Source organism: Bos indicus x Bos taurus, chromosome 22 (genome assembly GCF_003369695.1).
Source record: "Bos indicus x Bos taurus breed Angus x Brahman F1 hybrid chromosome 22, Bos_hybrid_MaternalHap_v2.0, whole genome shotgun sequence".
In the NCBI taxonomy this organism is placed as follows: domain Eukaryota; kingdom Metazoa; phylum Chordata; class Mammalia; order Artiodactyla; family Bovidae; genus Bos; species Bos indicus x Bos taurus.
The window spans coordinates 47,787,899-47,800,393 of NC_040097.1; the positions used below are offsets into that span (position 1 = coordinate 47,787,899).

Below are 12,495 nucleotides of genomic sequence, written 5' to 3' on the forward strand. Positions count from 1 at the left end.
AAGGGAAAAGCCCGCGAAAATAGAACAGAGGAAGGTCAAAGGAAGGTCTGAGGACCGGATTGAGGACTTCAGGTAGAACAGCACTCCTGACTAAGCCCAATTTGCATAGGGCAGGTCCTGGGGGAAGAAAAAAACATATAAAAAGAGGAGCCAAAGGGCTCTCTCTCTCTCTTTTTTTTTTTTAAATTTTATTTTATTTTTAAACTTTACATCTCTCCCCCCAACCCTGCACACTGAGGCACTCTTCTCTTCGTGTCTTTGGATTGACGTGCCCTCACGCCTCAAAGATGGATTTTCCTGCTATCTTCTAAATAAAATCGAGCTGTAACACTGATTTGTCTAAGAGCTATAACATGGTCCGTTCGAGACCTGAGAGGTATAACACGGTCTGTCCAAGACCCGAGAGCTGTGACACGCCGAGGGCTTTATGTCCGTCACTCCAAATCTTCAGTGACGAGACAAAGAACCGAGCAGCATACACTCGCCTGACAATTCCTTCCCGTTGAAACCTTGGAAGTGAGGTGAGAGGGGATCAGTTTTACCTCTTCAGGAAGCACATACACCCTCATACCTCCGCACACTTTTCGTCATTTCACACTCTGTTGCTTTACACATTCACATTCCCAGCATCAACCACCAGCTACCCTCATTGACCTAAATAACGCGCTTTCTGCCTCAGCCATACCCGTTCTGCTGTCCCCAAAGGCACTGTTTCATGACCCTTCAGCGCTTTACCCTTCCTCTCTGCCAAATTCCATCCTTCCTTCAAATCCCTGCTTAAATGAAGCCTTCCCTTTTCTCTCTGGCAAGCTAACAGAATTGTAAATTGATGGGGACATAAATTCTAAATAAATAAACCTACTGTCCACACACTTTATTTATATGAGAATATACAACAAATTTTGTTTTGTCCTGAAGGCAATTTTTAAACATACAGGACACAATTTAATACACAGGACATTTGCAAATTACTTCTATTTGATAATGACCTAATGACCGTGACATAGGCTACCTACTGTATGGTGTAGTCTTTTCCCCAAAGTTAAGAAATAAAAGCTTAATTGATTAGAAGCAATGCAAAAATGTTAGTGCTTTATGATTGTAACTAAAAGGCACAGCCAACAAAGATTTCTTAAAGGTACTCAGTTTATTTAGAATTCGTTACACTTCCTCAGTGTACAAGGCCATTCCTAGATGTCTCTTGAAGAATCTCAACTTAGAGGTTAAGCAAATCACCTGAAGGACACAGAGTCCCAGAAAATGCAGATGTCTTTATGGGATTTAATTCTGATGAGGCTCTGGAAGCTACTTGACCGGGGAATTGGGGGATGCTGCCCCCAGAACAATTCTTTAGAAAAAAAAAAAAAAAGAAATCCTCTTTTCTTAATTATCTCACATCCTCACTTCTACGGGTGTAAACTATAAACCTCTCCAGTTCTTTCCTTACCAATGAATTCCTAAATACTCCCCTGACAGGGCTGCCTTTGAATTACAGAGACCATAATATTCTCTGATGCTTTTACAGTGATTCCGAGAGCAATTCACACCTCAGGCAGGATTCCTAAGAATCCTTATGACAGTACAGCTTACACATTCCAGGGTGAAGCAGCCCATTTATATGGTAAATGCGTTGGCCCTCCCATCAGGCGAGGCTGGATTAGTTTGCCTTCCTTAGGCCACTTGTTCCTGCTCTCAAATGAGAACTCAAGAAATTTAGCAGCAGTCGCTTTTCGTCTTGATTTTAAGAGCTGTTTGTAGTCTTCAGAAATGAATACAGCATCATCTTCTATATTGGTTCCTGCTAAACTTAACTGTCTTCATACTGAATACTGCTTTGTCCAAATTTTAGGGCTTAGTTTTCTAGGATCTTTCGAAGAATTTACATTTTGTAAGGTTTTTATAAAGTGAAACAGATGTTCTTCACTCTCTATCCCTCTCTTATGCTGCGGTATCAAATCCTTCTTTTCATTTCTTAAATTGATTTTCTGTGGACTGTTCTGAGGGAACTTCAAATTTTAAACCACTAGGCTTATCCTGGGCTTTCCAGGTAGCTGAGTGTTAAAGAATCCATCTGCCAATGCAGGAGATACAGGAGTAGGTGGGGAAGATAGATCCCTGGGTAGGGAAGATCCCCTGAAAGAGGAAATGGCAACCTGCTCCAGTATTCTTGTCTGAAAAATCCTATGGACAGAGGATGGGCCACAGTCCATGGGGCTGTAAAGAGTCAGACACGACTGAATGAGCATGCAGGCTTATCCGAGGCTTGTGTATGTACTGTATGCATGTCTGTGCTTTATAAATAAAAAGAGCAAGATTCCCTCTTCCCTCATGGTTGGGGGGACATAGTCCTGTCAAGAATGCATATCCTGGAGTCAAAGATTTGGTTCTGGATCTTGCTCCCACCGCTACTGGAACAGTAAGATGCCTTGGTAAGCTCAGTATCTACAATTTTAACAGGAGGTGCTATTCACCTCCCAGGACCATAAAGAGGAGAGTGCTGGCATCTAATTAACATTCTTTTCTGGAAATCCACTCTCTACTGCCTGCAGCCTAGATTCAGCCTTACCTTGCCCAAGCTTTCTGGTCTGCCCACTGCTCCCCCTTTCCTTTGTCCAACCTGCCTTTGCTTCCTTGTCCTCCCCTGCCAAACTCCTACCCCATGAAAACCCAGCTCAGGCAACCCTTCCTTTGGGATACCTGTCCTGCTGTTGCTCTAACCACAGTGCCCCTCTCCAACCCTGCCAAAGACCTCACGGCCTCCAGCAGAGCACTGTCCACTCATGGCTGCTCATGTAGTACTGAGATCTGTGTGACTCTTTAACCTTGGCCATTAACACAGGCCTGGGTGCTTGCTGATGGAAAGAGCCAGTGCCTCTGCTTGCTTATCAGAGAAATTTCAGGAAGATAAAAATTTCTGGCTAAGATTCAGCACTTTCACTGCCCTATCATGGCCCGGGTTCAATCCCTGGTCAAGGAACTTGAGATCCTGCAAGCTGCAGTCGAAAGAAAGAAAGAAAGAAAAATGCCAAAAGATCAAAATTTCAGGCTGGCCTCTTCCCCATAATGACTGTCCTGCAACTTATGCAAGGAGGCTTCAGGAAGAAAAGAAAAAAGGGACTTTACAAACAAAAGGCATACCAAGAACTTGTACCAAAAAATTATACGACAAACATTAAAAGTGGACATGTGAACAAACAGTTCTCCAGAAAATCAGTGACGAATGGTAAAGAGTTGATTGCTTTGGAACAGGCCTCCTGTGTGGGCTGAACCCAGTAAGCATTTATGGAGGAAATAAATGAAAAATACTTCATTTACCGTGAGATGTGTCTGTGTACATTTCCAGGAACAAGGAGACGCTCTCTTACATAACCAGGTAAAATGATAAATTTCAGGAAATTTAAAATGAACTCAGTACTATTCTGGAGAAGGCGATGGCACCCCACTCCAGTACTCTTGCCTGGAAAATCCCATGGACGGAGGAGCCTGGTAGGCTGCAGTCCATGGGGTCGCAGAGAGTCGGATACAACTGAGCGACTTCACTTCCACTTTTCCCTTTCATGCATTGGAGAAGGAAATGGCAACCCACTCCAGTGTTCTTGCCTGGAGAATCCCAGGGACGGGGGAGCCTGGTGGGCTGCCGTCTATGGGGTCTCACAGAGTCGGACACGACTGAAGCGACTTAGCAGCAGCAGCAGCAGGACTATTCTACCCTTATCCATTATCAACTGTCCCAGTGTCCTCTACAGCCACGTTCCTCATCTCAAGAGTCGACCAAGGGTTAGGCATGCCACTTGGTTATCATTTCTTGTTAGTCTTTAAACATTTCCTCAGTTTCTTTTTTCTTTCATGACATCAACATTTTGAAGACTTCAGGCCAGTTATTTTGCATAATACCGCTCGGTGTGCCTTTTGTGTTTCCTCAAGACGAGATTTATTCTGAAATCTGGAAGGGTAGACTGTCTCTCACAGTACATGAATGGAACTTAATCACCAACACGCCTCAATTTTTTTTTTCCTTTAATTTTTTTCAGTCTAGTCAAGAGCTGTGTCAATTGTACAACATTTTCACTGAACAGCCCTGGCTAAGATGGGATTTTCCAAGTACACAGTAACTTTCTTTGACTTGCTGCATCATAGCGTGTGATGGCAGTGCAAGAGCTCCCTATTCAGAATGAGCTACACGACATTGGCACACGGTGCTGCTAACATAAACACTTCCACCGCATCCAGGCTCCTATGTCACAAATACTCCACAGAGCGTACGTGCCGGATAAATGCTCTCCATTTAAAAAAGCGAAATACTTCTTTCACTAAGAAACCACCGCATATATAATTTTTAATAGAAGAATTTACCCATGCTAATCCACATGATTTTAAATGTCTCATCATACTCTGTCAAGTAGAATGCATCCTAATTTACTTCTTCTGTTCTATTGTTGGACATGTAGATTTTTAGTGATCCAGGACGTCTCATTTTTCACTGAAAAATTTTTTGTATTAAAAATATTCCATTGCCTCTTTAGGTAAAGGTTTTAGAAATTACAGGGTAAAAGGACTTGAACATGCTAATGGCTCTTGCTATATGTTGGTAAAAGGTTATGCCCATTTTGACTTCACCAGCGATGGATGAGAGTGCCTTTTTCAATCTACCCTTGTCAACACTGAGGAGAATGCGGAAAAACAAACATTAATTTAATAAGAAAAAAAGCTACTTGAAGTATAAATGTCTATTCCCTTGCTTTCTAGTGAGGTTCAACATTTCTCCATATAATTGTTAACCTGCGAATGTCCTTATCTCATAGTGGTAATTTTTTAATATCTTATCTCCTGTAGGGATGTTGCAAGCCCATTGGGATATCTCTAAAACATACTGTGGATTTTATACTAAAAGGCCAGCATGCTAATTTATGAATCATGTGGATTGTGTGAACATCAAACATTAAATGATCAGATAGAAGTTAAGGGTATTCGACAGAAGGTGAAAAGAAATGAAGGCTTAAGTTGTCTCAGAAAAACCAAAGCCAATGCCACACGGGTAATAAGGACATATGTTTTGATTTCAGTTCCAACGGTAATTTTTCTCTCTCATTCTCTGAAAACAATCTCCCCAGTTGGTCTGCATTAAAGGTAATAGCACAAAACAACAAAATCAGAGAGAGCATTTTTTATAATGAAGTAAAGAACTAAGAGGCCAACTTGTTTCCAAGGAAAGTAGGAATGAGATTCCTGAATCAATTCGACACCAAATGATAACGGCTGTCCTGTGTTTCTGGGCTCACTCAGAAAGTTTGGTTTCCCTGCAGAGGAACCACTATATGTCCTTATTTACAATGTTTGACTGCATCTCTGCAGTAAATAATCAAGAAGAGAAATTTATATATAATTAGAAAATGACAAAGAGAATGATTCCATAGTATCCTACTGTTAGGTAGTTAGAATAGGCAAAGACAAACAACACTCCTGGCTAACCCAATTTACATAGGGCAGGCCCAGGGGGGAAAAACATATAAAAAGAGGAGTCAAAGGGCTCTCTCTCCCTCTCCCTGTCCGGCCCCCACCTCTGCACGCTGGGGCGCTCTTCTCTTTGCGTCTTTGGGTCGACATGCCCTAATGGCACCCCACTCCAGCACTCTTGGCTGGAAAATGCCATGGATGGAGGAGCCTGGTGGGCTGCAGTCCATGGGGTCGCTAAGAGTCGGACACGACTTAGCAACTTCATTTTCACTTTTCACTTTCATGCATTGGAGAAGGAAATGGCAACCCACTCCAGTGTTCTTGCCTGGAGAATCCCAGGGACGGGGGAGCCTGGTGGGCTGCAGTCTATGGGGTCGCACGCACAGAGTCGGACACGAGTGAAGCGACTTAGCAGCAGCAGCCCTCACGCCTCGAGAATGAGAATGGATTTTCCTGTTATTATCTAAATAAAAGAGAGCTGTAACATGGAGCTGTAACACTGATTTGTCTAAGAGCTATAACACGGTCTGTCCAAGACCCGAGAGCTGTGACACGCTGAGGGCTTTAATGTCCGTCACTGCAAATCTTTGTTGTGATGAGACAGAACCGAGGAGCATACACTCGCCTGACACTATTAGCTATATAACTTGTAAAGTAAGTAATCCATCATTCATTATTATTAATGTCCCAAAGCTAAAAATTTTAAACTAACCTACATTTTAATTTGAGTCACACCTGTAGAACCACACCATAGACAGGCCCAGGGTGCTTGACAGTCATTCATTTCTGATGCAGTCGGTTAATATTACCACACAAAGGTCTCCTCTCCACTCCTAGTGCCTTAATTTTCTGTGAGCAGGACTTTTTACTATTATAATTATTCATGGCTCCATAGTATCTCAAGAACCATATGCCTATGGTAGCTACTGGATAAACAGCTAGTAATTAAACCAATGCACCCAAAATGGGCTTAATTTACACAGGAAAGAACAAGTATGTCATGGGCAGTGGGGAGTAAACTATGGGTCTAAAAAGTGGTCATCGCCACAGCTTCACAGAGCTGCTATCCACTGTTTTATTGGGATTTCACACAATATACATACAGGTGTTTGTCAAGTAATTTGACACATACAGTGTTTTAAAATCCAATTGCTCAATTATGAATATGCTGAAAGAATGTCCCAGTAATACCCTAAGTAAATCATTTCTAAACCAAGACGTGAATTTCAGATTGCATGAGAGGCAGAGAAGCTGATGGTCAAAGTGGATGCGGCACAAAGTGACCCCAAACACCATCTCCCAGCAAGACGCCGGCTTTTGCCAGGTATTTAAAGTCTAAACAGTCCATTGTAAACGAACTGCTTTTGTTTCAAGAAAATGGGCAGGTTTTAAAAACTGTTATTTACCTGAAATTTTTCACATTTGATTCAAGTCAAATATTCCTAAATGTTTCCCATGATGAATTTGGCAGTGCATCCTGTATCAGGCTGAGGGGTTATACAGCTTGTTACTACTGATACATAAATAAACTCTTCTAGGGAAACCTTCAAAATGTAAAAGACTGTCAGCCCACAGGCCATACACACCTGAGGCACTCTGACTTCTCTATCAAACTGAGCCTTAGAAAAATTTCAAGAAGCAAAACCTGCCCCATGGATCTTGGACTTCTTTCCTGGACTGGTTCCAGTGATGGACTTGACTAATATGGAAAAATAGGAAATGAGCTCAACTTTTCCATCTTTTTGGATTTGGGACAATATTCATCCCAAGGCTTCTGGAGATATCCACACAAGACATCATCACAAGATTAACCCAGCAAAGTTACCAACTTCTCCCTAACATCATCTTCCTTCATGCTCTGATTAAACAAGTTTGGGTGTGTTCTATGTGCATCAGACACACCAAATGTAGAAAACTCCTCGGTAACCCTCCCTTTTCTTACACAATAATGCCAACCAACCACCCACTGGTGGCCCCACTCGCTTGAAGGAAGATGGTGCCACCGGGGAGCTGAGACCCTGAGGGTGCACTCGGCCACTCACCTCGCCTGCTGGCAGACACAGCAGACCCACACCTTCTCGCGCTTCTGGTAGGAGCAGCAGCCCTTGCAGACGTTGAACTTACAGTCCCCACAGCGGCGCTTGGTGCTGATGAGGAAGGTGAAAGGCGCGCAGCAGCGCATGCAGCAGTGCTCCACGAACTTCTGGTGCTTGGAGAGGATGCTGCACTTGCTGCCTTCCGCGTCCAGCCTCTGCTTCATCTCGCTGGGAGCCGGAGGGCGGTGGGGGGAGAGGGTGAGGAGGAGAGAGACAGCACGTCAGCTCAGGGGCTCCCTCCCTAAAGCGCCCCACCCCGGCCCCCCTGTCTGCCAAGCTACCACGTAGGGTCTTCCTGTAAAACAGTACAACTCAGGAAGTCCAATGGCTTGACATATTATCCAGAGAGGAACCTTAATGGTGGATTAATTGTATGTTCTTCTGTATGTCATATTTTCTATAAGAAAGCACAAAACCTTACTACTTACATTTCAGACACCAGATTGAAATATAAGTTATTATAAAACTAAGCACATTAAAAAAGAACCCTTTAGCTTAATTAATGCCTTTTTAAAGGAGCAGAAGATCATTTATGTTAAAACATTAATCCTCACAACAGCCCTGCTGGGAATATGATAAATGCAATCCTGGCCCTCAATATCCCTGGAAACAAGCACCGAGGATTTTAAAAGCTTTCAAATCAATGTAAGTCAATAAAGATTCTCTGGGTGATGGGCTAATCCTAAACACTGGTGACTTGAGAGCTGGATAAAAGTTAACTCCCTTTTTCCAAAGAGCTCATGGGTATTCTGGGCACACAACTGGTTATATTAATGCAAAACTGCATGCACTGTTTTCTTTATACTCTGAGAAGCAAAGGAGAAACCCTGAGAGATAAGGAATCCCCCAAACACACTGAGATACGCAAGATAAAACTGACCGGAAGTAACCAAGTTATTCTGACCTGAAAGGTTTTGAATTTTTTTTTTTTTTTTCTGTTCAAAGATGGACACCCACAGGCAGGAACAGAAAATAATTATATTTTTCCATATCCATTTTGTGATTACACAGTTCATCCCTGATGAATCTATAATGTACGTGCATCATGCTAAGTTGCTTCAGTCATGTCCGACTCTTTTGCAACCCCACAGAATATAGCCCTTCAAGCTCCTCTGTCTATAGGATTCTCCAGGCAAGAATACTGGAGTGGATTGCCATTTCCTCGTCCAGGAGATATTCCTGACCCAGGGATCAAACCCATGTCTCTTACATCTCCTGCATTGGCAGGCAGGTTCTCTATTACTAGCGCCTCCTGAAATATGATGTATGTAGCTAATATTTTCCTTCATTTTGCAATTGTTTTTTCAACTTTTCATACGGTGTGTCTCATCATTTAGAAATGTTTATTTTTTCTGTAATTAAATCTGTCAGTCTTTTCTTCTATGGCTTCTAAATTTTACATCTTGCTTATTACTTCTCCCACCCTCTACCAACCACTTATCTACTTTCTATTTCTACAAATTTGCCTATTCTGGCTATTTAATATAAATGGAATCATACCATATATGTTCAAAGTTCATCCATGTTACAGTGTGTATCAGAATTTCATTCCTTTTTTTACTGTCAAGTAATATTCTATTTACAGATATACCATATTTTACTTTTCTATTCATCGACTAATAGACATTGGGGTTGTTTCTACTTTTTGGCTATTTTGAATAATGTTGCTATCAACATTCATGGGCAAGTATTTGTGTGGACATATATTTTCAACCCCAGGAGTAGAATTACTGGGTCAAAATGTTAAATGATTAAACTTTCAAGAAACCACCAGACAGTTTGGTCGTTCGGCTACTCCTCCTTACATCCTACTGGCAACCCATGAGGGTTCTGATTTTTCTGCATCCTCATCAATACTTATTACTGTCTGCCTTTTTTATGACAGCCATCCGAGGAAGTTTGAAGTGGTATCTGATTGTGCTTCTCATTTGTATTTCCCCAATGAGGAATAATATTAAGCATCTTTTCATGTACTTACTGGCCACTTGCACATATTCTTTGGAGAAAAGTCTATTCAAATCTTTCACTCATTTAAAAATTAGAATATTTGTCTTTTTCATTGTTGTGTTATAAGAGTTCTTTATATATCCTGGATACAAGTCCCTTATCAGATATATGATTTGCAAGTATTTTCCCTTTATTATATTAAACTGTAGATTTCATTAGGATTTTCAGGTGTTTTTAGTACAAAGAAGGGCTGGGCTAGCTCATCACAGCCTGGTACTAGAATTGGAAATCTATGTATGGTTTTATAATCTAATTTTTCACTTAACAACAAAACACCGTAAACATCTTTCCATGAAAATTCAAAGAGTATTTACAGCTTTAGCTTTCAGGTGCCCTAGGCTGGCTTCCACAGCTGCCAGTACACGCACAGGCTGACTACTCTGCATTGCGGTGTCCAATACCCATTTGTAGCTTGAGCATTGGAAGGGGAGAGAGACTATATCAGGCCTGCTGATAATTCTACAGGGTAAAATATGATATATGTATACTTGGCTGAATGGGGGCTTCCCAGGTGGCAATGCAGGAGATGCAGGAGACCTCGGTTCAAGCCCTGAGATGGAAAGATCCCCTGGAGGAGGGCATGGCAACCCAGTCCAATAGTCTTGTCTGGAAAATCCCAAGAACAGAGGAGCCTGGTGGGCTACAGTCCATGGGGTCATAAAAGAGTCGGACACGACTGAAGCGACTTAGCATGCATAGTTGGCTGAGTAAAATATTTATAGGGAAACAGGACAGAAGGTTTTTCCTTAAGGCATGATGATGTTGTTATCCAGTCCCTCAGATTTAAAACAGAAGATGAGCTAAGTTATCAACACTCTGACCTCTGTAAACAATATAAGAACAGCCTCAGCAACTGACTTTCTTCTATTGACATTTCAAAGACACTAAATTAAATGCGATAAAACATCCAGGAAAGAAAGTCTTGGGGATCAAAAAAAAAAAAAATAAGGAAAAAATTCTGTGAACTCAACGCACAAGATCACTTGAGCTTTATGAGTTTTGATTCCTGATATACAAAACACCGAAGGCATTTTAAGAAAATCACTGAGTCTAATAATAAAATTTACCAACTCCTCTAAAGTTTGTCCCAAGCAAATCGAGGATTTTTAATCACAGACTTGAAGGAGGAAATAAGAATGTCCTTCTTCTGGATCGTCTCTCCCTTCTCAGATTATACTACCCTAGAGGACCTCCTGGCAGAAGTCCTTAAAGAGAATTGTATAGGATAACCTATAGTGACTGACTGCAGGATCAACCAAGAATCACAAGACCAGGTACCTGCACCGAAATGTCCTGGGAGGGAGCAGGCCCCCAAATGGTCAGCCATGCGGGAAACAGTGATGGGTTTCGTCACAGGCGAGGGTGCAGAGCTGAGCTCAGTTACTACCAAAGACCCTTCCAGCGTTTCTGAGCCTCTACCTTCTGAGCGGCAATACTAATTCCTACTTCATGGAGTTGCCAGATATTTCAAATGAGCAAAGCGGCAATAAGCAAATAGTGCTTATTCATTTGGATCAGCAAGAAATCCAGTAGTCTCAGTGCACGTAACATTTGCTCACACTTGCTTCTGTGTGAAGAAGGCTTTGTGATAGTGTCTGGGCTGGAAGGCTCACACTTGCTTCTGTGTGAAGAAGGCTTTGTGATAGTATCTGGGCTGGAAGGCTCACTGTGTACTTGTTGCTTGAGCACTGAGTATGGGTGTGAAGTAGTATCTTAACTGTGGTTTCAGGGTTTTTTGTTTTACTTTTTAGCATCTGAGATCTTAGTTCCCCAACTAGGAATCAAACCCACACCCCCTGCAGTGAAAATGTGGAGTCTTAACCACAGGACTGCCAGGGAAGACCCTAGCCTCTTCTTAATACATCACTCTGTGATGGATATATGAAAAGCTATCAACACTTCATGGTTTCTGGGTCCACCGCCATGCCAATTCTGATTCTCAGCACATGCTGAGACTGCATGCAGGCTCAGTGGGGCTAGAGTGTCATAACTCAGCAGCATCTAGCGTGGGCATAGCAGGGAGAAGTGATGGCATATATGTCACTTGTTTGCTATCAGAAAGACAGTAATTCTAGCCCATAGCTACAACTCTCCATGTTACAGGCACTATTATCTAGATTGCCAACTATTCACTCAACTCACACTCACTGAGTAGCTATAATACTATTCTAGTGCATGTGCATGCCAAGTCGCTTCAGGTGTTTCTGACTCTTTGTGACCCTGTGGACTGTAGCCCGCCAGGCTCCTCTGTCCATGGGATTCTCCAGGTGGGAATACTGGAGTGGGTTGCCATGCCCTTATCCAGGGGATCTTCCCGACCCAGGGATTGGACCTGCATCTCCTGTGTCTCCTACATTGCAAGCAGACTCCTTATGGCACAGCCACCAGGGAAACCCATAGTACTGTTCTAGGCACTAGGGATAAAAAGACATAGGTCCCTCCCCTTCATGAAACATGTATTAAAGTAGGGATTCAAATGATTAAAAACTAAAGAAACTATACAACAATTATAAGTTGTAAGACATTCAATAACAGAACAGGCAGGACTGAGGACGACATGGCAACCTACTTTAGACTGTGTGCTGACAGAAGTCCTCTCTGGGGAGGTGACATTTTAGTTGAGAAGGGGCTAATCCAAGAGAAAAAAAAACAGCAGAGGAAAGAGCTTAATGTTGGAGAAAGGGGAGGGAAGATAAGACACAGCCCCTGGAAAAGTGTCTGGATTTTATCCTACGTGCAGTGGGAGGTTAATGAGGCTAGTGAGCAGGAACAGAGCAGAATCCACTCTTCATTGTAATAGCAGCTGCTGTTACCTTAAGGTGGACTTCTTGACAGCCATGTGAGGAAACCTCGCATGAGGGCTGAGCAGTCATCTAGGTAGATGGGTGAGGTCTGGGCCAGGATAGGAGACAGAGAGGGGTGGACAGATGCATGGCAC

General features: G+C 42.4%; 1 protein-coding gene across 4 annotated transcripts in view; it reads right to left on the minus strand.

Annotated features, from left to right (window-relative positions):
* The window catches only part of MYRIP (myosin VIIA and Rab interacting protein), a 227,076-nt gene that overhangs the window by 111,044 nt on the left and 103,537 nt on the right, over positions 1-12,495 (minus strand). For all 4 annotated transcript variants that reach the window (XM_027522735.1, XM_027522739.1, XM_027522738.1 and 1 more), the window contains exon 3: positions 7,497-7,718. In XM_027522735.1, the coding sequence (XP_027378536.1) occupies positions 7,497-7,718 (222 nt within the window). The remainder of the gene's footprint in view (positions 1-7,496; positions 7,719-12,495) is intronic.